At 43.3% G+C, this 25,727-nt stretch overlaps 1 protein-coding gene and 1 long non-coding RNA gene across 5 annotated transcripts in view; one reads left to right on the forward strand and one right to left on the reverse strand.

Annotated features, from left to right (window-relative positions):
* Positions 1-3,066: 3,066 nt before the first annotated feature.
* LOC147018148 (uncharacterized) overlaps positions 3,067-25,727 on the forward strand; it is a 28,027-nt gene continuing 5,366 nt past the window's right edge. The window contains exons 1-2 of the long non-coding RNA XR_015062294.1: positions 3,067-3,972; positions 4,523-4,621. This is a non-coding gene — a long non-coding RNA (uncharacterized LOC147018148). The remainder of the gene's footprint in view (positions 3,973-4,522; positions 4,622-25,727) is intronic.
* LOC147018149 (T-box transcription factor TBX10-like) overlaps positions 8,273-25,727 on the reverse strand; it is a 60,643-nt gene continuing 43,188 nt past the window's right edge. For all 4 annotated transcript variants that reach the window (XM_085897547.1, XM_085897550.1, XM_085897549.1 and 1 more), the window contains 5 exons: positions 23,094-23,265; positions 13,779-13,934; positions 13,600-13,667; positions 10,101-10,195; positions 8,273-9,978 (listed from right to left, as the gene is read on the reverse strand). In XM_085897547.1, the coding sequence (XP_085753673.1) occupies positions 9,632-9,978; positions 10,101-10,195; positions 13,600-13,667; positions 13,779-13,934; positions 23,094-23,265 (838 nt within the window). In that variant the 3' untranslated portion in view covers positions 8,273-9,631. The remainder of the gene's footprint in view (positions 9,979-10,100; positions 10,196-13,599; positions 13,668-13,778; positions 13,935-23,093; positions 23,266-25,727) is intronic.

The raw sequence follows: 25,727 nt of genomic DNA on the forward strand, positions 1-25,727 counted from the left end.
TTCGTTTGCAATACCATACTTTCTTTGATCAGTTACCGCATTGCCTTTATAACTGCATTTACTCCTGTCTTGGAAAGCAAGGTCACCAACGATCCCCTGCCCTTGCCCCCACTTGAGTTGTGCAGCGTTTTGCTTCACTCAATGCAATTGTTTACGTGCTCCTGCAAACACCTGTCATACTTACTTAAGCAGAAGAATGAACTCCAAAAAGTTGCCGTGATCCAGTGAAATGTCTGCTAAAGTGAATGCAGCCTCCGATTTGTTACCCCTGTAGATAAGTCCATGTTTGCCTATCATTTTGACAATGTCTATGACCCGCTCCAGTACCTGTCGCCTCTTGTGTACTTTCTCTCGGTGGACAGACATTCGATTACAGCTCAGCAAACTGTTAATATCTGCCTTATTGGCCATAATAAAGTACGATGCTGCACAAACTCTATACAGAGAACTTTTTGTGGTCCTCGACTCGCTGCTGCACCTGCCTCCAATCTGTCATACCATCAATGAATGGATTTGTTGCAACAGAACTATAAAATGCCAAACAGACCAAGCAAAAGAACGAATTATTTCCTGCACAGTAGGTCAACCACTTGGGATTGTTTCCATCTTTACATCTGAACACATTTTGCACAACACTATTGGTTGTAGTTTGATTTGGATGGTATTTGAAAAACGACGTTAGCTCAATTGAATGAGGAGGAACAAAGTAAATAAATGTATTTTGTCTGTCAGAGCTACTGTTCCCATTCTCATCCTCCATTGTGCCTACCTGAAGCAAGCCCTCCTCAATGACATTTAGTTCTACCTGCTCTTGCTGACACTGTGTTTCAGACTCCTCAGTTACATGCTCTGTAGTTGGTTCAGTAGTACCTTCAGCCACTTTTTCTTCCCCAGTCACACTCCCAGTCCCTGACTCTGCCTCAGTGCTCGCTTCAGCGCTAACCTCAAGTCCACCAGCCACAATATCGTTCATGGATTTAGGACAAAACAGCTCGGTTATCTTTGCACATTTTGCAGCATTTCCCTCTCGAGACTTTTGTTTGTTGTGTCTGTTTTTCGCCCCCCTCCCCTCCCCAGGCCAGGTCAGGTATGGGAGCATGCGCCAGAGCAGCGCGTCGCTGCGTCCACTTTCTGCCGGTACTCCAGGAGCCTCCCCCCTCCTCCTTTTTTTCGGTGTCTTTTTGTACGTGATTCATTGAAGAAAATTTTGAAATTTGTTATGTGATTATAAACTTGGGATGTGACATATTAGTGAGATTTGGCCATGCGATATTATTCCATTTGAGCTGGTCCAACAGCATATGGGCGAGTGAGGCAGGATCTTTGGGGTGGTCTGGGAATGTCATCAGTCCAAAATACGTCGTCGGCCCTGTATTTCTCGGACTTGGGCTCAGCCTCGGTGTCGTCGGCCCCATGTGCCTCAGACCTGGGCTCAACCTCGGCGTCGTCGGCCCCCATGTGCCTCGGACTTGGGCTCAACCTCGGCGTCATTGGCTCCGTGTGCCTCAGACTTGGGCTCAACCTCGGCGTTGTCGGCCCCATGTGCCTCGGACTTGGGCTCAACCTCAGCGTCGTTGGCTCCGTGTGTCTCAGACTTAGGCTCAACCTCGGCATCGTTACCATACACAGGACTGCAGTGAGTTTCAGTCGTTGTCCTGTGACAGTTTCTAACATCGTCTGGGCAATCTGGCACCATTAGTACGCCATGCTGGTTCTGTAATTGTACCATCCATATACGTCTTGACATAATGTCTGTGGCCTATGTGTTGGCGTTCCACTCGAAGAGCTCAACTCCCAAAACTACATTGTTTTTCAGGTTCATTTCTGCCACAGATCCTCTCTGATATGTCCTTTCACTGCTGCCAGCATGCAGTGATACGTGTTAAGGCAAACATGAAAACAATGGACAAAGGCAGACAGTCTCTGAGTGGTTTACTTCTGGGCCTGGTAGTCACAAAGTAATCCACCAATGGACCCACATCCAGCTATTCATACAGGCACATAACAGCCTCATTCATGTAGTTCATTGGTATCACTACACAGAATATGGGAGTTAATGCCAAATGAGAACACAAATAAGTGATTAAGCATACAAATTGGAAGAAATAACATTTTAATATGACCACATTTTATAATGTTGCATGTGTGTGTGTGTGTATATGTATGTATATATATATATATATATATATATATATATATATATATATATATATATATATATATATATATATATATATATATACACATGTAGAGTGTGACAAGAATTCCCCCAATCTCCAATGGAAATGAAGTACAACACCAAAGCGTTACCTCCAATGTTGAGGCATTAACCCAGCAACTCTGTCAAACAGCATGGTCAGCATCAGTTAACCATGAAATGGAACCACCTTTCTAGATTTCAGGTTTATTTGCCTTTGCCAGGATAGCATACCGATAAATATCTAACCAATGATAACCACATTAGTCATTTATACATCAGACTCACCTCCTGACTGTTATGGTGAGCATCACCACAGATTACATCTCACGGTTAAAAACCACATAATCCATAAAGAACATGTCCATTGGAAATCGAGGGAGTGCTCGTCACACTCCACGTGTTTTGATTTTCCCGCCGATCTCATCACGTGCATTCTGATTGAATGGTTTGCATTAGCGGGAACAATCGTCTGGGTGGCAGGTTCTTTGCGAATTATGTGGTTTTTACCATATGAAACATAATCTGCGGTGATACCATTACAGCCAGGAGTTGCGATATAAATGTAAATGTAACCCTGATCACATTCTCAATTTCCCAACAAAGACTGGCCCACTGGTCCTCAGAACCGGGCAACTAACTGCCCTATGGCTTGTCTGGGCCAGCCCGACCCCATTCCTTCGTAAGTGTAGGGAAGTATTTTCGCCCCCACAAAAAATAGACTGGGCAACACCAGGTATGCCTGTGAGTAATAAATAATGATAAAAAAATTTAATGTTAAGAGTTTGATTCCAGATGCCTTGATGTTGTATTTGGCCTCATTAGGCCTTTTTATTACAGCGCGTGCACTGTATACAATCACACCGAGTTTGAAATGTCCCTGGTGTCTACCATGTCTCCGGTGTCCCCCCCCCCCCCACGTGCCTCAAGACAGCCAATGACGGCCATCCGGTAGATGGCAGTGTGCGTAACCTGGACGGAAATGGCGACAATTGATGGAAATACCCGAGTATTTCAATGGAAATTTGTGAAACTAATATGTTATATATGTGAAAACCATTGAATTTATTGCTTGACGGAAAAAACCAAGAAACGCGTGCCAGGTCTTAAGACCCCTCTCATGCACGAACGAACGAAAGACGTCATTTGCGTCCACCATGGCATTTCGCGCCGAACGCTGAAAGCTAAGTTCTTCTTATGCCATCATTCTCTTTAATATTAACCCTAAACAAGTGTTTCGTCATGCATTAGTAGTTGAAATTTACTTACAACAAGAACGAAAAAATAATCTCCTCAGATTCAACAAGAACGAAAAAATAATCTCCCCACAGATTCAACAACAACAACGAAAAAAAAACCCCGAAAACATCACGAGCAGGACAAGACCAATCGAGCTGAAGGAAACGATACTGTAACTGCACTGCTCCTGATTGGTCAAAGGACACCACGTGTGTTGTGTGGGCGGTGTTATGCACGAGGATTCCAGCACAAACAGGACTGGACCAATCATGTTCGTCATGTACCTCATGCTGCATCGCCAATCCTCGGCGGCACGTGATACCATTGGACCAATCACGTTCGACGATGTACCTCGTGCTGCATTCTGACAAGCTCTGGATCAGAGCGAGCTTTGATTGGTCAAAGTAGTGGAGAGGTGGCGATAACCTCTGACGGATGGTCATGACCAAGGAGGAAAGGCGATGCGACGTTTTGATTGGTTGAAACGTGGAGGAACGGAAGGAATTCTTCTCCTCGGATCCACTTGCAACACACAGGTATCTGTTTCATAACCCGAATCACTTCACTGCGTCATTAATAATAATATTTTTCTCCTTTTCTCCTTGTTTTAATTTGTACGATTTTCTTTTTCTGATCAACGTTAAAAAGCTTTAGTGACGGATTTCGACATTTTCTTCATCCGCGAGTCTTCATCGATATTTGTGAAAATTTGATTTCTGTGGTAATGTGATCTCACTGTGAACGGCCGTCCTGGTTTTACATCATTCTTTTGCGGCCTCCTGCCACGCTGTATCGAACGATTTCATTCCTTCTGTTATATATATATAAAGGTGTTTATCACAATAATAACAAGATTTTTACATTTCAAATATTAAATACGCTTTTTAATTGTTTTTCAACTGAAAAAGCATAAATTGAATATTTTAACATTAGTGTACTCATTTGATTCACCACACGCGCTGTATTGAAGGATTTCACTTGTTGTTATTGAAATAATTTGATTAAACGTTAGACAAAAGGCAAAATACGTTGGCGCTAATTGAATAATTGGCCATTAAAACTAATAATTTATCAAAACGTTGGCAGATCCAGCAGCCTCCGCATTCTTGCCCTGGACGAGGAAACAAAGAAGGAGCGCCGTTTCCTCAGCAATGCTGTTTATGAAGAGGGGCTAACGAGATAAAGGTGTGTACATGGAGACAATTTTTAATATGGAATAGGCAAAGCCTAGAAGCGAACGTCGAAGTCTTCTTACATTCGCTTCTGACTTTACCTATAACTTGTTCACAACTGTATACTTGCCAACTATACCGTGGTACATGTAAGTGCCGCACAGCTGATGATTTTGACGCAATTTCCGGTTACTTCGGTCTGGATTCGTGATCAGCGATCAAATAATGTAAATCACGATAAAAAAAAATTTTTTGATGATGTAGGAGATATCTTTATTAAAATTAACTTCAGGAAAAAAATAATTGAATAAATAAACAATCACTTCTGGTCAAGAATAAAATAAATTAAAAGTTCCGAAAAGAGTTTCAAAATCACTCCCGGTAATGTTAAATACAAAATAAACACTTCCTGTCATGAAAAAAAAAATCACTTTCGGAAGTATAAAATTAACATTGGGAAAAAAATAATTGAATAAATAAATAAACACTTCCGGTCATGATCTCCCGGCATGCATCATTCCCCATGACAAAAACCGGAAGCAAAAAGGTCATAGCCGAGACACAGATTCCAAATTGCCAGGGTATTGTGTTGTTGTTGTTGTTGTTGTTGTTGTTTCCTAGTCTCTCATGTGCATGCGTTGAGTATGAAGCTCACTACGTTCGCAATTATTATTTATTTATTTAAGAAAAATTGTTCCAAAAATAATTTATCAAAAAAAGTGCACAACTTTTTTGTTTCCAATTGTCAAAACGGTGTGGCCTTTGGAAGTGTTGAATTCAGCTCTACTCAACATGCTTGCCAACGAAATACATCTCAATTTGGTGGTATGCTTTGCAAACTTTTTTTTTTTCAAACTAAAACAATTCGAACATGGAATACCTAATGACACTGTACTTTCAGGTCTCATACAAATCCTACTCTGTCGCCTCACCATGGCATAGGAGTGGCAATGGTCAATAGCAGCGAATGTCATGGCTAGCAAAGTCAGGGAGGTAAACTTGATTTTAATTTGGATTTTAATTAACTCTGTGTGTAAGTATCACAGCAGTTGTTACTTCAATGAAAGCGATAATTCGTGGAATGATGTGAACATTCCGTACGGGCACGCACTACTTCTGGATAGTGGTGACTTACTGTATTCTAATAATTTCTCGATTTCTTATGCGCATTTATAGATAAACACAATGCCCCAATCCAGTTGTCATTTATGAGAGCGAAGGAACGGCCTGTGTGTTTGTTTGAAAGTTTATTTATTTATTTATTTTGCACGTACGGGCACGCGAGAGTGAAGGAATGGCCTGTGTGGTTGTTGTTTCTGGCAAGCGGTTTTAAAGTATATATATATATATATTTTCACATACAGCCACGCATGTACTGGCACACACGTACGGGCACGCGAGAGCGAAGGAACTGCCTGTGTGGTTGTTATTTCTGGCACGCGGTTTGAAAGTTTTTTTTATTTATTTATTTTTTTTGGTATGTACGGCCATGCACGTACGGGCACGCGAGAGCGAAGGAACTGCCTGTGTCGTTGTTGTTTCTGGCACGCGGTTTGAAAGTTTTTTTTTTTTTTTTTTTTTTTTTTTTTTTTGGTATGTACGGCCATGCACGTACGGGCATGCAAGAGCGAAGGAACAGCCTGTGTCGTTGTTGTTTCTGGCACGCGGTTCGAAAGTTTGTTTTTTTTGGTTTGCACATACGGCCACGCACCTACGGGCATACACCTACGGACAACCAGGCATGCACTAGTATTACTAAAACTCTTATCTTGTATGTATGTATGCATATATTGTATGTATGTTCCCAAAATACAGCCAAAACTGTACACGATAGCGCAAATATTTTAGTGCCACCTCACTCACCATTCTCCTGCGGTGTGCAGTTTCAAGTTTCGTTCAAACCAGGCAAAGAAAAAATTATTTAAAAATCAATTCCCGATTCAGTCAAGTATTCTTTGGGAGAATTTGATTAATGCAAACAACCTCAGCAGTATAGTTCGCTGGAGCTACCTTGTTTTGTTTTTTTGAAATGATTTTTTTTATTAACCGCTGTCACAATGGGAATCCAACGGGTTCACGGGTCATCTGGTCCTTTTTAAATGTTGAGTGTCAAGCAAGGAAGCAGCACAATCCATTATTTTTTTGAAGTCTTTTGTATGACTCGGCCAGGGTTTGAGCAAGGTTTGAACCGCTGACCTCCCAGAATCAGAGCGGATGCTCTAACCATGATACCACCGCAGCATTAGGGATTGAGCTGCAATCGTCCTCTGCTCCTCAGTGTGATGTCACCTTCTCAAGAAGGCTACTCTCTCTTTAAAGCAGCCTCTGGTTGCTATAAGCTCTTTTGACCATACGCAGCAGTCGAGAGAGCGTGGTTACCAGTGAAATGATGTCGTATCGTTTTCTGGACATCATGCTTACTATGTAGAGTTGGAGGCAATCGATGCGAGCAATCAAACTTTCAAAGATTGCAATGGTACCAATGCACAAGATGCTTATTACATAAAACCCATTCATATCCTGTCTTGTCCATCTCGGTCGAACAATGTTTCTGCTTTCAAGCACTTTAATTTCCTACGGTTATTCCAAAAATGATCTGATTTAGAATGAGCCAACTTAACCTGACAGATCTTTTTCATTCCATCCATCTTGTTATGACTGAAGCATGATGTCCAGGAAACCGATATGACATTTCCCTGGTACACTTGAAAAGTTTGTCTTTTTGCAAAGCTTAAATGACACTGGGCAAGAGCTGCAATACTCCAAGAGCAATGGAGAGTTCCTCTCATAGCAGCACAATGTGGTGATTCTAACTGAATGGCTGACTAGTCTCACCACAAATGCAATAAGTATACAGTATACCCATCCATCCATCCATTGAGACCATACTCTGTGCAGAGCGTTGGTGCTACCTAAGCAGTCTCCTGGGCTATTGGGCACAATCCTGGATGGGTCACCACTCCAACACAGGATATCAGCAAGCTGGCACTCATTTTGCCAACCACAGAAGGTTGACAAGCTGAGTCAACCCCACCTGGTATTAACGCAACAGCTGAGCAGGATTTGAACTCAGGATCCCAAGCCCACCACCCGAACCATTAAGCCAACACCAGGCATAGTATACACCCATTGGCCGGTGAACAAGCTTTATTTCGATGGAAAGGATGGACCGGTGACCAGACTTTGGAGATACAGAAGGTGGAGCAACACCGAAGGAACTTTAGTCGGAGCCATCGGGATTGACGCCTCTGTTGCTGAAGGAGGCGTCAGGCCGGATGACGACTACTATTCATTGCCTCTATGTATAACTGCAGCATTAGAGGAAGATAAAAGCACGGTACATGTAATATTTTGACCACCGGAACCAGAGGTATTCAAAGTCATCATCAAAATGAATCACAACACAAGCTTTAATACTTGCAATATTTTATTTTGTTCAGCATTATTGCAATTTTCCCACAGTGTAGACAAAGCATGGGGAAAGTGGAACATCATTGGAAATTTAACGCTTTAGCGCTCTTATTGCGTTTTAAAAAATATATATATTGGGAAATATGAAATTTAAATCATTTAGTGGCATTGGACAAATCGACTTCTGATTTATTTCATGCCAATGCCTTTCCAAATTATTCTTATGGGGGTTTCTTGGGTTCTGAAGCCATAGTCCTTTGAGAGTGCTATCAAAGGTAAATAATAACTGAACATCTTTACCTGCTTTTATTTCATCACAGTTCTCAGGCCTTTATCTTTACTATGTTCCCATAACTTACTATCTGTTTACTCCCTTTTAATCATAAGGAGTTGCCACATATGATCAACCTCTCTGTGTGCCTTTAAGATTCTCCACAATTTGTACCCTTTCAAAACGGTGTGAGATGTGAGTATAGAACACCCTTTGGCCCGATTGCCAGGCTCAACACATCATAACGTGGATTCCATACCATGTTATGTTATAAGACCGCATGGTATTTTGAATACCGAGTGGTGGAGTTGGTAAAGCCTTGTCGTGTTGCCTCTTCCCTGGTGTGAGATTGATTCCCGTGGCCACTCAGTGGTAATTTGCACACCTTGCGACCGCAGTGTGTTGACCTGTCCCGGATTGCTTCTCGCCACAGGATTGTTCAGACCCATTGCTCTGATAAAGAGCAAACGGGGCTCCACCACTTTGATTACCATGCAGTTGGGCACGCAATGGTTGTTCCACAGTTGAAGAACATGCAGGCCCTTGATAGATTAACTTGAGACAACCTATGGAATTGCTAATGGATTCAAATTGAAGGATTGGACCTGGTAATTATTATTGTCTGAAGTCGCAATAATGTTCTGCAAATCAGTCGTACACGATGCAGATCCGAGCATGGAAGTATTCTGATTTATGATGCAATTCCAGGAGGATTTTATTCAATACTCTTTTTAAAATCTGCTCTGTGTTTGTCTCTCTATCTCCATTTATCTCATACCTGCCTATCGTGAAACCCAGCACCCTGCACCGCCGAACCTCTGCAAAATGGAGGTTGAAGAAAGTAAAAGCACAGAGTTATATCTGTGACCTTTTTCAGTCGTTCTCAAGGTCGATGCTGCCAGTTTTCGTTTGTTTAAAAGATCTGCAGTACCTCATGTGGCATTGGGCTATTGTTTGTCGTTACCTTCAACCTAATTTGCATCTTTGGGTGGGACCTTCTTTTTTATACTTGCAGTCATTTGTACAAACTATTTGCTGATGTCTACTGGACTAGTTTGAGACAGGGAAACAGAAACATGCAAACCCAACTATTGCAACACAGTCTATATACATGTTCGTGAGTGGAGCAAGGGCTTATGAAGAACCTCTCATGCCAGCATTTAGTTCGCCTTGTGCTTTCACCACCCTTTATTTTTTCCTTTTTGTTTGCAACTGCTTGTTTTTATTTATTTCCCTTCTAACCCAGGCTATCCAAAATCCAGAAGCCAAGCCATTACAATTGGAGGCTTCTCAATTCCAGGATGGTGATCAAGGGAAAGCAGCCAAGAGAATTGAAAATGGCTATCGGGGTGTGTAGTCGTAGGTCGAGTAAGCCCCGACCGGATGTCCATAGGAGATGGATGGGCGTAGTGAGGGGAGTGGGTATGGTGTTGGCCTTGACTTGTAGCCCTCAGTAGAAGCACCAGGTCCCAGAAGAGGACCAGGTGAGGTGTACACTGGGAACTTGCAAGCTGATGGTTCTGGTTCACCAGACGGACTAAGACAAGGAGGATAAGGAGCTTGAGAGTGGAGGGGTAATGATGAACTAGGACTGAGAACACATGGAAGGAGGCCAGAAGGCTGAGGCATCAAGGGAGACTGAGCAATGGTGTTGCGCGTCATCTGTCGTTCGTAATCCTTCATTTGGTCTGCGGGGAAGGAGAAAGATGGCAAAAAAAAAACGTTGTGTTATGACTACCACAATGAAATACTGCTTGAACTATGCTGAGTATCTGGTACAACACAGGAATCATTTTTGCTGTTATCTGACCTTTGTCGTTGCTGTTCGTGCCGTGTTGCATGTGCACCCTCATTCTGGGAATGGGACTGAATGGAAACGCATTTGGGCGGTTGTGAGCTCGAGGCCTTTGTGGAAAGGGTAAGGGTGATTGAAAGCGAAAGGGAAATTAGGAACGTTCGAGAGTGCACTGATCATTCGTAGCTGTGATGGTATATTCATTTTGGGGAATCTCATTGCAGTCGATTTGTAATAGCTTCATTACAAAAATACTGTACTTCAACGTCGTGGTTACAACATCATAATAAAGCTGACATATGGTAATCGGTATTATTTTACACAATTTGCATGTTCCCATTGTAACAGATGCTACAGTTGTCCACATTGAGCTCCCATAACAGACTGGTAAGGATAATTGGGAAACTAATAGCACCCTTATCTTGGGTAACTCTGCTGAGTATCTGGTACAACACTGGAAACTTGTTGTTCGCATCGCTAAGGCATCACTAAGGCACTAAGGAAGGATAACATATCTGAGGAGGAATGGTCAGGTCAAAAGCCAGTTATGGGATTTCTGGTAAAATAATTTGATGTTTTTTTTTTAAAGGGTCTAGGCTCATGGAGGAGCTGAATGACAAAGGGCAGCAGGTTCACAAAGTACAAGAGGGGTATTGGGTTGGGGAGGGGTGGACAAACAGGAGGAGGAATAACACAAACATGAGTAACAATAGCCAAGAGAGGAACAGAACGGGAAAGAATCAGTGTGTGTAAAAGAGATTGCGGATGTTAATGGCTGAGCGCAAGAGGTAGTGATGGGCAGCTCATTTGAAAGACTGAAGTGAGGAGGATCAGACAACAGACACAGGGAGACGATTACGCAATTGGGGAATAGAGAGATGAATGAATGCAGGTGGGCAATCAGCCTGGACTTTGGAAGGATGAGCAGGTGAGGGTTTCTCGAGGAATGTGTGTAACCTGGGGTGGCTTGGGGAGGGCAGAGGTGGAAGAGGGCACAAGGAGCAAGGTTAGATGTTAATGTATAAAATAGAGAGCTCACCAACCTGCTGCTGGTGGGAGAGTGACAATCATTGGGAATCCGCCTCCTGCCTTGAGATGCCAATGTTATCACACGTACTGCTGCATTAGTGCAGAAAGCCTTGTTTTTGACCATCTCGAGAGGAACAGGTGGGAAGCAGGAACACCAATCCAGAGTGGGAAAAAACTTCATGGACTTCTGTATGAAAGCCTTATGCACCATGATGAGCTTGGTGCAGCTCGTGGATGCTTTAGTTACGCAGATGGTGACTTGTCTTTAATGCTAGCTTGGTGACATGATCCTCCCATGAAAGGTTATGGTAGATAGTGAGGTCAAAGAGTTCCAGAGACTGCACCTCTTCCAATGTCCAGAGAAATGGATTGGATAGTTTGATTGCCGATCCTAGTGAGAGATTGTTTGTGAACATGTGACTTGCTGACACTGAACATCATGTCCCAAGTAGCTGAGCAGTGGCTTGTCTTTTCCAGGTCTGACAAAAGGAATTCAGTAGCAGCTGGCCTTTCACAAGAGCGACCCTTCTTTCTGCAAAGGGTAGAGTAATTGGCAAAATGGTAACGTTGATTTTTTTTTTTTTTTTTTTGAAAGGAGAATCAGACAGATCATTGATGTAGATCGAGAATAATGTAGGGAAAGCATACCATGAAGGAACACCTGCTGTTTCTGCTCATAGAGAAAATCAGAAAACCGTTTTGAGTAGTGAGCTTTGAATACCAAATTAAGACAGCTTGGAAATCGAGGCTGGATGCCAGACAGTATCAAAGGATTGAGAGATATCCAGCCTTGATGGTCCAATGGCTGAGCGAGGAACATAATGGGAAAGAATCAGTGTGTGCATCGCCTTGCCAGCCTCGTGTTTGTGGTTCGGGGCAGCTATCCACTGCTGTGTCGGAAGGAGTAACATATCCAAGATGGAATGGTCAGGTCCAAAACCAAAATGCTCCTCAGAAATTAGCAAGTTAGAGAAAAGATAATGTCTGATGTCAGCTGCAATGGTCGACTCCATTACTTTGCTAATGATGGGAGAGAGCACTTTTAGGTATGTAATTGAGGGAATCTGTTTTCATTCTTTCTTATGGATGGAAGTGATGTTTGCAACTTTCAAAGGAGAAAGTTTCCCATCCAATAAGGACCTGTGAGAAAGAGCAAGAAAGGGAGAGAAAGAGAGTATGATTGGACTGAAGCACTAGTTCCTGAGGTATAGAGCACTTATGCCATCAGGACCATTTGTGGGAAGAGGTGTTGAGCTGGGTAAGAAATCGACACTATGGCAGGGGAAAAGTCCAAATGCTCTCAGGAACATTCTGTAATGGTGGAAGGGTGTGGTACAGGAAGGGAAGGATTTGGGACCTTGGCCTTTGAAGTGAAGGCAGAGTTAAAGATCTGTAATGAGGAAATTCTGTAGAAGGAAGTGCTGTAAAGGAAATGATGTTTGAAATGTAAAAAAAACAAAAAGGGGGGATGAGAAAACCCTGTAAAGTTTGATTACACTTTTCATAGCTATACCTCCGCGTAGTATACACCTGGAAATGCTGCTGACTTTATTTAGTTCAGGCGTTGTTGATTGTGTACACATGGTAAGTTTATTAATTGCTTTTATTTTCCTTTGGTTTTGTGAGATCTCTCAAGTGCATGTAATGTAGCCACTTCTGTTTGGGTTGAAAAGTAGGGCTGATTTAGCGATGCATTACACGTATGGCTGCTATCACGATGTGTTATACATCTGGCTGCTTCAGCGATACGTTACATTTATGGCTGCCATAGCGATTCAGAACATGTCTGGCTGCCTTAGCGATGCGTCGCATGTACGGCTACCCTGGCAATGCGTCATGTACGGCTGCCTTGGCGATCCATCACAAGAAGTGTTGCATTGGTGATGCTTCACATGTATGGCTACCTTAGTGATGCTTCACATATATGGCTACCTTAGTGATGCTTCACATATATGGCTACCTTAGTGATGCTTCACATATATGGCTACCTTAGTGATGCTTCACATATATGGCTGCTTTGGTGATGCATCACAAATAGGCTGCCTTCAAGATTCAGCACATGCATGACTTCATTAGATGTGTTACACATTCAGCTGCCTAAAGAGATGTGTTAATACACATTTGGCTGCCTTGGTGATGTGTCACACATACAGGTTGCACCCCCACCCATGAAAGTGGCATGATGACCAGGCCTTGGGTGCTTGAAAGAAGTGCTTATGAAGACACCAGTTGCAGCAAACTTTTAAGGCAATAACCGTTGTGAACTGGGCCAACCTGCTCATGGAGACTAGGTGGTAGAGGTGTTTTTTAGCACACTACTAGCATCCATTGTGGAAATGCACAGTGCTAATAAAGGTCCATCGACTCACAAGTAGTTTATTTTGTCATATCCTTCCAGTTGCAGCTATATTTTATCAGTTCATGAGCCACAGTATAAATGATTACAGTAAAAACGATCACAAAAAAATCCTCGATCCTGACTGACCACTCGTCTGGTTCACAGTCACGGAAGCCCTTGGCAAATGGGTTACTTGCAATCTTCAGCTGTGTGATCTGGGTGGGTAATAGGAAAGAGGAGGTTGCAAAAGATGGTCAGTATTTGGCCATGTTTAAAGTTTCTTATTACACTAGGTGTTCATATTCCCGATGTAAATCGATGCCCACCCTGTGATTCTGATAGGCCGTTACAGCCGTGAATCTGGTCTCCTCGAAGACAAACGTTTTGAAGTTCTGTTGTGCGTAGCGTTCGCTGTCTTTACGGGGGTCCGCGTACACTACGTGCAACCGTGGTTGGTAACGATGCATAGAGTTCAGGATAATCTGGGGGGGAGGGGGGGTGATAAAGACATTTATATCTGAGAAAGAGGGAAACTGGGACAGCCTGTTTCAAGGGTATTAAACTTTAACCGGTTAAGATTATTCTTACTCAAAATAAATAAATACAACCAAAAAAACAAAACAAAAACATTCACCTGGAGACTTAGAAAACAAAATTCTCATCAGATCTGATACAAATTGTCGTCTCATTTCAATTGGATATTCTGAGAAATCGCGAGAGGTGCTGATAGAACAGGTGGACTTTCTTAATGGTCAGGACATAAATCCACATTGGATAAACATTAAACAGTTATAATCCATGTACAAAACGAGAAGAATTCAAAAAGGGGTGTACCAGTATGTCTGTAGACTACAGTGCCAAAATTATTGGGACAGAGTTCGTTATTGGTTCAAAACACAACCAAGTTTCGATACATATCACATCATTGGCACCATTGTACGTTTTAATGCTCCTTTTCTTTTGGAGTCGAGGCTTGTGGAGGAGCTAGATAACAGAATGGATCAGGACGCAACAGAACAAGATTAACAGCATGAGGGGCGGCTCATCAACAGCAGGGTTGAGGATGTGAGGAAGAATGAGGATTGGGGGAGGACACAATTGGGGTGGGTGGACAAGATGGATGCAGAAGCAAAAACTCAGGAAGGAAAACAAGAAAGTTGGAAAGAGGTGGGCTTGGGGAGAGTTAACAGGGGTAGAAAAGATCATGGTTTTGGAAGGGGGATGATATGAGATGGCAGTGAACAGCTGTCTTGAAAACCTGGAGGGAAGAATGAGATTGAAGAAAATATTGAAGTTGATTCCATAGGTGGGAGAAAAGAGGAACGAATGAGTGGAGGTGAGCAGTGATCCTGGATTTTGGGAGTTTCACCAAAAGGGCGTTGTTGACAGACCTTGTGCGTCCTGCAGAAACCTGGGGAGTGGGGCAAAGCATGGAAAATCTGATACGATTAATCAATATGATTCATTTGGACATTGTATCCATAGTTGACTCGGCAAGGCCCAATGTGATGCAAACATTGCAAACTTCTGGCACCCAATAACTGCTCCACAATGAAGGTCAGTGAGCTCTTTACCCCATTACCATCATGATTACAACTTGCTTTCAACACCTGCTGCACACCTTCGCTTAAGGACAAGCTGTTTTGCTTTGTGGGGAAAGTATTTGATTGCACGTTAGGAGGGTTAATTCCAAGTTATGATGTGCTGTTAAATACTTTTGGTATTATAGTGTACGTATATGCAGCATGTATGTTTGTATTATTTAGCTTGTAATAGTGTGACGAGCAGACACAATCACAGCTAAAACAATTATAATGTTATATTAGAACCATAACTTGTTTAATAGCCCCAATTGATCCCACCTTTGGGGGATGGGGGGGAGGGAAGTTGGGGGTCGGTTGCCGAGTGTGATATTTCAGCCCAAGTCTTTCACAAACTGAGATGTGAGCTGGAATTAGATGGGTTTCGGTTGTCGTGAGACATGAATTGGGTTTCGACAGGTTTAGACTATCATATGATGTTACCTCGATTTAAATGGTTTAGACCGTTGTAAGATGTGAGATGGGTTTCTTATTATTATCATTAACACCACAGGTCGAACCCAAAACCAATCCACCCCCCTCCCCCTTTGCATGAAAAATCAAAGAAAGAAAATGGAAAAATGTATTAATTAAATGAGATCCACACGATTGGTTCATGACTTGAATGGTTGTAAGTTGATATAAGTTAGGAACACACTGCTGAGGAGACTGTTTCAAAGAGAAAGGGTGAGGGAGGGTGGTGGAGAAGGAAGCATGGTGATAGGTACAGGGGGAAGGGAGGGTAACACAGAAAGGGTGACGAGTAGAAGCTGGATGGATGCTGCAAACAGTGAAGAGAAGGAGGGACAGAAACACAGATTGACAGAGCACTGGGCTTAGACCATCGTGAGACATGCGCTGGGTTTAGACCCTCATATTAGCAAGGACCTTGGAAAACCAGGAGATGAGCTTAGGCCGAATACCTAACATTGGGAGCTTCACTCGGAGCTCTTTGTACGAGACCCTGTCAAAGGCTTTGCTGATGTTCAGCACAACAACTCGACTTTCTCCCCAAGTGCTGAAGTGCTCAAGTGCTGAAAACCATTCGTTGCCAATATAGGCCAGAAGGGCACCAGTGGACCTAGCTTTGCAGAAGCCATATTGGTGGTAATTTAGGAGAGATCAGAATTTGAGATGGGTGAAAAGTTTGTGTTGATGAGAGACTCCCTGACGTTAGAGATATTGGAGGTCAAGGAAATTTGACAGTAATTTGAGGAATTAGACATATCACCATTCTAAGGGACAGGGCAGACATAGGCGTGCTTCCAGGAGATTGTGTAAATACCGGTAAGGTAGAAGAACTTGAAAAACTTGGAGAAAATAGGAGCAAAGTTCTGGAGCGTAGGATTTGAGGACGATATCAGGAATGTGATCTGGACCATTGGCTTTGTTGGTGACAAGAGAGAGCAGGGTCTAGCAAAGATTGCGAATGAAATATTTGATGACGGGCACAAGGGAGTTTGATTTAGGAAAAGCAGTTCTATTGGAGTCATCCAGAGTAGAGTTGCCTACAAATTGAGAGGCAAAGGTGTTGGCCTTGGATTTAGGAGAGCTGGAGACAGAGCCATCAGGGTTGTCGAGATGAGGAAACTATAACTCACAGAAGTTTGTGGAGATGCGCTTGGTGAAGCACGAGAACGTATGACTGCTTATATTCATTTAGACTGCCACAAGACGTGAGCATGGGTTTTTACTTTCATGGACACTCATGAGACATGAGCTGGGTTTAGACGGGTTTAACCACTGTAAACCATGAGCTGGGTTTAGACGAGTTCTGACCATCGTGAGATATGAGCTGCATTTAGACTGCTGTGATATGTGTGTTGGGTTTTGATGGGTTTAGACAACCATGAGCTGAGTTTATATCATCTGGAGACATGAGCTGGGTTTAGACAGGTTTAGACTGCCTTGAGACATGAGCTGGGTTTAGACTGCCTTGAGAAGTGAGCTGGGTTTAGACAGCTTTAGACCACCATGAGACAGGAGCTGGGTTTAGACTGCATTGAGACATGAGCTGGGTTTAGACTGTCTTGAGAAGTGAGCTGTGTTTAGACAGCTTTAGACCACCATGAGACACGAGGTGGGTTTAGACTGCCTTGAGAAGTGAGCTGGGTTTAGACTGCCTTGAGAAGTGAGCTGGGTTTAGACAGCCTTGAGACCACCATGAGACACGAACTGGGTTTCGAGTGCCTTGAGACGTGAGCTGGGTTTAGACTGCCTTGAGAAGTGAGCTGGGTTTAGACTGCCTTGACAAGTGAGCTGGGTTTCGACAGCTTTGGACCACCATGAGACACGAGCTGGGTTTAGACTGCTTTGAGACATGAGCTGGGTTTAGACTGCCTTGACAAGTGAGCTGGGTTTAGACAGCTTCAGACCACCATGAAACACGAGCTGGGTTTAGACTGCCTTGAGAAGTGAGCTGGGTTAAGACAGCTTTAGACCACCATGAGACAGGAGCTTGGTTTAGACTGCCTTGAGATATGAGCTGGGTTTAAACTGCCTTGAGAAGTGAGCTGGGTTTAGACTGCCTTGACAAGTGAGCTGGGTTTAGACAGCTTTAAACCACCATGAGGCACAAACTGGGTTTAGACTGCCTTGAGAAGTGGGCTGGGTTTGGACTGCCTTGAGAAGTGAGCTGGGTTTAGACAGCTTTAGACCACCATGAGATATGAGCTGGATTTAGACTGCCTTGAGACATGTGCTGAGTTTAGACTGCCTTGAGAAGTGAGCTGGGTTTAGACTGCCTTGAGAAGTGAGCTGGGTTTAGACAGCTTTAGACCACCATGAGAAATGAGCTGGGTTTAGACTGCCTTTACAAGTGAGCTGGGTTTAGACTGCCTTTACAAGTGAGCTGGGTTTAGACAGCTTTGGACCACCATGAGACACGAGCTGGGTTTAGACTCCCTTGAGAAGTGAGCTGGGTTTAGACTGCCTTGACAAGTGAGCTGGGTTTAGACAGCTTTAGACCACAATGAGACATGAGCTGGATTTAGACTGCCTTGAGACATGAGCTGGGTTTAGACTGCCTTGAGAAGTGAGCTGGGTTTAGACAGCTTTAGACCACCATGAGACAGGAGCTGGATTTAGACTGCATTGAGACATGAGCTGGATTTAGACTGTCTTGAGAAGTGAGCTGTGTTTAGACAGCTTTAGACCACCATGAGACACGAGCTGGGTTTGGATGGGTTTCATTCATCAGTCTGACACGTCAATCATCTTTTATACTCCAGTTGATAAGACAATAACTTTTTGATGTGGTGAAAGCGATTACCATCAATATGCAAGTCTACTGGAGAGCTTCCAAGATGGATTTTGCTTTCTTATACCTTTCAGTATAAGGCCCGGTCCCACCTTGACGTTTTAGCCAGCGATGGCAACGTATTAAAATGTATGTAAAACGCTGGCTTACGTTGAACTTTTGATGTTTTTTTTTTAAAGATTCGGACGTATTCATAGCGACTTGGTTTTATGTATAACGCATTGGTAACGGACACAGAACGTTTCGTTGTGTTATAGATAACTTATACCAATGAATGCTGAACCTGTTGTCGGCCTACACAACCGATGCCCAACGATAGTCTAACTTAGGCATAGCGCGTTGCACGCATCGCCGACGATGTCGTGACGTAGCCTATTAAAAGGCTGACGCACAACGATTCGAATCATAACTGCCGTAGAAATGGAAGTGACAACATCGCGGTCACACCTTGGTGATCTTGCCAGCGTATGCCGACCTAAGAAAAATGTGTCTAAAACGTTGGGGCACGTCAAATACGGTATGAGTAAGTTTGGTATATGTGAGTAGAACGCTAAAGTATGCTATCATACGTTGTAGTAAGTAGAGTATGTCAAGAAATTTTAAACATGTTCAAAATTTTTGGATGTACTTGGCGTATGACACACGTTCCGCATGCGATGGGGATAAGTTTTACACACGTCCACAAACGCTACTTATAAGTTACTCATAAGTCGAAACACGTCGCGGTAATGTCTTTTTTACGCGAAACTTATTTCTAACTTATGTTTGACGTGCTTTGAACCAATTCTTTACGTAGTCCCAACACACATCGACGTATGTAGACGTATTCCAATGACGTCTTCCGGTCGACAAAAAAAAAAAAATGAACGTGTTTCTAGCTTACAACTGCCATATAAAGACGTGTTCCTAGCGGTTTTGGGAATTGGTATATAAAAATGCTGCTCATAAAAGGGGAACCCAACAGTGTTTTCGAGTCCTTTTTGAGTCGATGTCCATGTCAGCAGTATTAGTATTAGTATTAGTATTAGTATTAGTAGTAGTTTGTTCATGTTGGCAGTAGTAGGCGAGTGTGAGGGGGAGGGTGTGGGTTATGATGGATCGTCCTTGCGTCCGCGTGTCCACGGGTAGGAGACATCTTTTCACCATTGTTCGAAGTTCTTCGCGGCTAATTTTTTTATGGGGCTTTTTCAACAATGAGCTATAGCTTGTTTTTACGATTTAGGTCTATTCATAACGGGTTGGACAAATGCACAATGAACTAATAATGTGCATAGAGCACTTTGATTACTTATAGATACGATATACCAACGAATAATTATCGTGAAGCCGGCATTCACAAACTATGCCCAACGATAGCCTAACTTATCCATATCGTGCGGCAGTTTATCTTTGCCGGTGACGTAGGGTTTGCTATTCATAGGCTGCCACTCAACGATTTAAATGGCTGCATCTCCACGATTGAAAGTAGACGCTTACGCTCAACAATTGGATTTTTTTTACACTCAACGACTTTTAAACGGTACCACTCAGCTATTTTCATTGTTTACAATGAACGATTTAAATTGCTGTCACTCGCCTTTGTTTTTTGACGCTGGGGTTTTGAAATTTGAAGCGTTTATTCTGAACGTGTTAAAACGCTCAAACTCGACTATTTTAAATAGACGCTGCCGATGGACAATTGGAATCATAGCCAAGCTAGACATCGAAGTGTGAACATCCTCGTCATGCCGAAGAAAAGTTTGAAGAATGCTGCAAATAAGTGTCCTGGCCGTGGCCGTGGACGCTGACGCAAGGACGATCCATTATACCGACGTCTTTCAGCCTATGAGTAACTTAAAAGTAACGTCTGTCGACGTGTGGCAACGATCGCGTAACGTGCCAACAACACGTTAATCATTGGTTAGAAATAAGTTTCGGGTACGCTAAACATTACCTCGGCGTGTCTCAACTTATGATTAACTTACAAGTAGCATGTGTTGACGTCTGTCAACGATCGCAGACCGTGCATACAACTTGTGGCCAGCGTAGCGGAACGTGTGAGTCATACGCCGGCATACGTCGTGAAATTTCAAGCATGAAAAAATTTGAGGACAACCAAAAAGTACAACGTTTAAAGCCAACGTACAATGACGTATGGCAGTGTTTTTCAGCGTGCTCTCAATGTTATCAAAACTTACCCATAACGTATTCAACGTGTGCCAGCGTTTTAGAAAAAAAAATTCAAAAATCGGCATACGTTGGCTAAAACGTCAAGGTGTGACCGGGCCTATAGCAGATAAGGGCGACCAGTTTGGTGTTTCCATCTGAGTGTACTTGATTGAGAGTGCTGTCAAGCCAAGTTTGAACTCCCTGTACTGTCACTTTTGTGTTTTTTTATTATTATTTTTTTTTATGACTGTAGTAGCATTGTAATACCAGTCAAAGTAAACTGAGGTCTCCTAACTTCTCAGTCGTGTATGTAATAAATGTAAAAGCTCCTCATTAGCTTTGGCACCGTAGCCAAGAATAGCATTTTCCCATAATACGGTTTGGCCTCTGTCAACCACTCATCACCAGTTATTCTGTTCTTGTTGATTCAGCAATGGGATGATATCCTGAACCCTTCTGAAAGGACCAGATATGGTGGTGTAATGGTTTGAGCATCCACTCTGAGTCTGGGAGGTCGTTTGTTCAAACCCTGGCCGAGTCATACCAAAGACTTTTCATAAAATGGTATGTGCTGCTACACTGCTTGACACTCAGCATTAAAAAAACAAAGGCTAGAGCACAGACAAACAATGCAGGGGAGACAATGGCAAACTACCCAATATAACCCTTGCTAATAAACTGCTTAAGTAACACCAATGCTCTGTAAATAGAGTATGGTACAGGTTCTAAAATTGCCAGATTTGTGTTTCTGAGATCGGTGTGCTCTCACATCAATGATGTAAATCGATGTCTCAGAGGTAAAATTCATCATTGCCTGAGATTGCCTCAACAATCACTCAGGCACCCCTGCAATATCATACACTACATCATGTGTATGATTCCTTACATCTTTTCCACATTTATCCCAAAGTTCATCCCAACACACTGTACTTTGTGCCTTCTCGGCCTACAAACCAACACCACCCACCAATTCTTTCCTGTGGAGCACTTTCCTAAAATTCCTTCTGATATGTATCAGTCCAACATTGTGACTATTCAGACATACCTGTGTTTGTCTCAGGTACATATTTAACTGCTTGTCTTATGACCTTACCTTAAGGTAATTTCTGTTGTCTGCATGTCTGAGTTTGTCCACGTTTTTTGCTTGCTTTTATTTATTTATTTATTTTACATTTTGTGATCGCATTCATATTTCAGGTATGCTTAATGAGTCAGCAGGATCAATTTACACTGCTTGTGAGGATGGTACATACTGGTGTAGAAAGACACCATGCAGTGAGAGTTGGAAGCAGGGTTAGGTAGAAACACTTTTTTTTTTGTGTGTGTGTGTACATTGTCAAGGCTCATATGAGAGCGAACACACAACGCACAACAAGGGGGGAGGGGGCAGGAGACGAGAGGAGCAGGAGAGGGAAGGACAAAACAGTGGGGAACAGAGACATGAGGAGATCTGTGGAAGGGAGAGGGATGGGGCATGGAACACGGGGTATACAAGATGGACATTGCAGGGAATTCGAAGGAGATGGGGTTGGGGTGGATTAACGGGGGTAGAAAAGATCGAGGATTTGGATGGGGGAAGATAAGAGGTGGTGGTGAACAGCTGTTTTGAAGGCCTGGGGGGAAGAATGGGATTGAAGAGAGTGTGGGAGTTTATTCCAAAGGTGGGAAAACAGAGGAATGAAAGAGTGAAGGTGAGCAGTGATTCGTGATTTTGGTAGTTTTACTAGAAATGGGTTGTTGGCGGACCTTGAGCGCCCTGTGGAAATATTGGCAGGACAGAAAGCAGGCAGAGCAGGTGGGGGGAGGGGTGCGAGTCCAGAGAGGAGACGGTAGAAGACAGAAAGACCACCGACCTGCCTGCAGTGAGAGAGTGAAAGGCCCAAAGACTCGGCCTCATCGCGGGAGATGCCAACAGTTCTAAATGTGTTGGTTTCCACAGCGTGAAGCCGAGAAAGGTGGGAGGCAGGAGCACCAGCCCAGAGGGGAGAGCAGTACACCATCAGGCTGCAGACGAAAGCTTTGTATGTGGTCAGGAGCTCAGGTGTGCCCAGGAAGGACTTTGCACGACGGAGGATTCCCAGTCGGTGACTGGCTTTGGAGACCAGCTTGGAAATGTGGCTTTCCCAGGAAAGATCATGGCATATAGTGAGACCCAGAAGCTTGAATGAAAGAACTTCTCCAAGAGAATTGTTGAGAAAGTAGATTATGGGGGGAGGGGGGGCGGTTCTTAACGGTCCTTTTGGAGAGACATAGTGAGAGTGAAATTTGTCAGGATTGAAAGGCATGATCCACGTGTTGGACCAGCTTGTGATTTTATCCAGATCTGCAGAGAGCGAAGAAGCTGCTGCTTGCCGGTCTGAGGGATGATAGATTGTACGGCAGAGGGTGAAGTCATCAGCAAAGAGATAAAGAGGATTTTCCAGAGAGTCGGAGAGATCATTGATGAAAACCAGAAAAACTAACAGGGCCCAGAACGCTGCCTTGAGGAACTCCAGCCTGGACAGGAAGAGGGGATGAGAGAACTCCATTTAGAGCCACACGTTGGACCGAGGTAGAAACACTGGGTCCATTGCAATAGAAAGATGGGTAAGGTTTGAATACTAAATGTAATGCAAGTAAATTTAAAACAAACACATGGAGAAACAAGCTCATACATGTCCATTATCATCCAGGAGGTTGTTGGTGAGCTTCAGCTTGTCAAAGGAGACAACCTGCTTCATCCACTGAGCTCCGCGTGCAGGAGAATCTGGGTGAACATGCACACGACCGGGCATCGCAGGGTCTGCCTTACCCGCCACAAGCCATGCTGAGCTGTGGAATGCATATCTGAGGAAGGGTAATATGAAGAAAAACATTTTAACCATAGGACTGACTTTATTCAAAAAAATAATAATAATTTAAAAAAAAAGAAAAAATATATATATATATATATATATATATATATAGTATTAGAAAAAAGGCACATCCAACCAAAGAAGTGACTAGATATACTTTGCTAGTCTAATGATAAACAAGCGAAAGCACATCCGGTCTCAGGCGACGTGTCACCTGCTTCCCAGCCAGCACCTCAAGCCAATACACTCTATGCCAGACTACAGACCACAGTACGTGTCCGCTTTTATTCCCGAGGTATGGCCATTCATTTCCGGTCACGTGCAGGTGTGAGAGGTCAATTGAGGAGAGTTTCTATTGTGGAAACCTTAAGCAAACACACCAATCACATCATTGACGGTCTGCTCTGCTCTACTCTCATATTCGTCTGTTAACTGGACGTGTTGTGTGTATGGGGTGAGTAAATGTGTATGTTCTTGTTTTTGTTTTTCCGGGGCACGAATATGGCTGGCTTTGTTTCCAGGTTGGACAAAGTGACATGTGGGTTGCATGATTGTTGGAGGTTTCGTTGGGTGTTATACATGTGTGGGCGTGGTGTTGGGCATCAAGCATTGTGGTTTTCTGCTCACCATGTCCAGCTGTCTGCATCATCCTGTCTTTGCCATTTGGATCAAAGGGTTGCATTGTGTGGATATATCCAGGATCTCCCCAGTTAAACCACTCTCTTGACCCTTGACATACAATGTCTCGAATTCATGTGTTGTTTGTTAAATGTCATGTCTAAGACATGTCTCATTCAGGTCAAATTTGTGGCCTGACTGCAGGCAATGGTGTGCTATGGCCGACTGTGTCACCTTCCCAAGCCGAATTGCTCGATCTCCTTTTTTCTGCTTAACATTACGGATGGTGCTGAAAGGTTTATATGGTACAAAATTTCCATGCACTGTGTGCTAGCTAGTCAATCCTTTCTGAAAGTTCTGGGTAGTATGGCAGTACACAGTGTCCAAGCATGTCTGGCTCCTTCCGTTCTGACATTTTTGGTTATATTCGGCTGTGGAGTATCCCTTTCCTGCACCAACTATCATCCAGAATTGCTCTTACTATTCCTATTTCTTTAATTGCATTGTCTTTGGATGATGACACAGTCCATGACCGAGCTGCAGAGGTCTGCGATACACTGCGTTTGTGGATGATTGGATTGCAGGAGTTAAAATCCAGCAACCGCTTTGTGTGGGTTCGTTTTCTGTTTACTGATGTCTTCGGGGTAGCCGTCAAGTTTTCGGTAGACTTCCATGTCCAAAAAGGCCAATTTACTCTTTTTCAATCTCTTTTGTGAAACTAATGCTGGGAAAGACTCGGCCAAGTTGCCCCAAGAGGTGCTCGACCATGTCCCTATGCACAATCGCGAAAGTGTCATCAATGTATCTATTCCAGTACCATGGGAGACTATTCCCATTAGACTCAAATATCTTTCACTTAAGTTCCTCCATCCCAAGGTTAATCACAACCGCAGACACCAGTGAACCCGTGGCTGTGCCAAATACTTGTTGATACCCTTGTAAGTGAAGGTTGTGCTATTTAGACACGTCTTCACCAAGCCAGCAGTATCCTCCCATCTCAAGTGCCTGTTTTGATGGATCACTGCCAGATCAACTACTGCCATATAACTATGACACTCACTGCCAGATCAACTGGGACATTGGCGAAGAGCGAGACCACATCAAAAGATACCATAGTCTCATCCCCTTGAATTCTCACCTTTCTTATCTTTTCGACAAATATACCACTATTCTTGACTGTTTTGTCAGTCTTGCATACTACCCTGCTGATGACGCATGCTAAGAAGCCAGACAGTCGATATGCATTGACAAAAGACATTATGGGTCTCGGGTGGGGCAATTCTGTTTGTGGATCTTAGGAAGACCATGTCGTCTCAGTGCTGAACCTTTTTTTGCTGTGGAGCCAATTGTAATCCTGGTTGTCCAGCCTGCCTGCCCATTTTAGCATGACTAATTTTGTGTTTAAGGCCTGTTGCTGTTTCGGTGTTGGATTGTCAGGCAGTTTTTGATGCATTTTACTGTCCATGATGATTTTATCACGGTATGTTTCTTTGTCCTTTACTGTTAATGCCCTGCCCTTATGCACTAATCCCTCGATCAAATCATCTTCATTATTTTGTCAGGCTTTCCAGAGTCGCATTTGATCAGTTGCAATATTCTCGTGAGTGGAAAATGGCCTGCCAGAACATCCAATTAACACCAGAGGATTTCGCTGACCTGCTGGACATGTCTTCATAGCATGACCATCACTTACAACAGTGTAAACCACAAAAAATATTTGGCACAGCTATGGGTTTATCGGTGTCTGCGGTTGTGACCAACTTTATAATGGAGAACCTCAAGCAAAAGATATTCGAGTCTAATGAGGACTGGCTCCGATGGTACTGGAATAAGTAT

Source organism: Eptatretus burgeri, chromosome 10, assembly GCF_056783735.1.
Source record: "Eptatretus burgeri isolate ZD-2024b chromosome 10, Ebu_testis_v1, whole genome shotgun sequence".
NCBI lineage: Eukaryota > Metazoa > Chordata > Myxini > Myxiniformes > Myxinidae > Eptatretus > Eptatretus burgeri.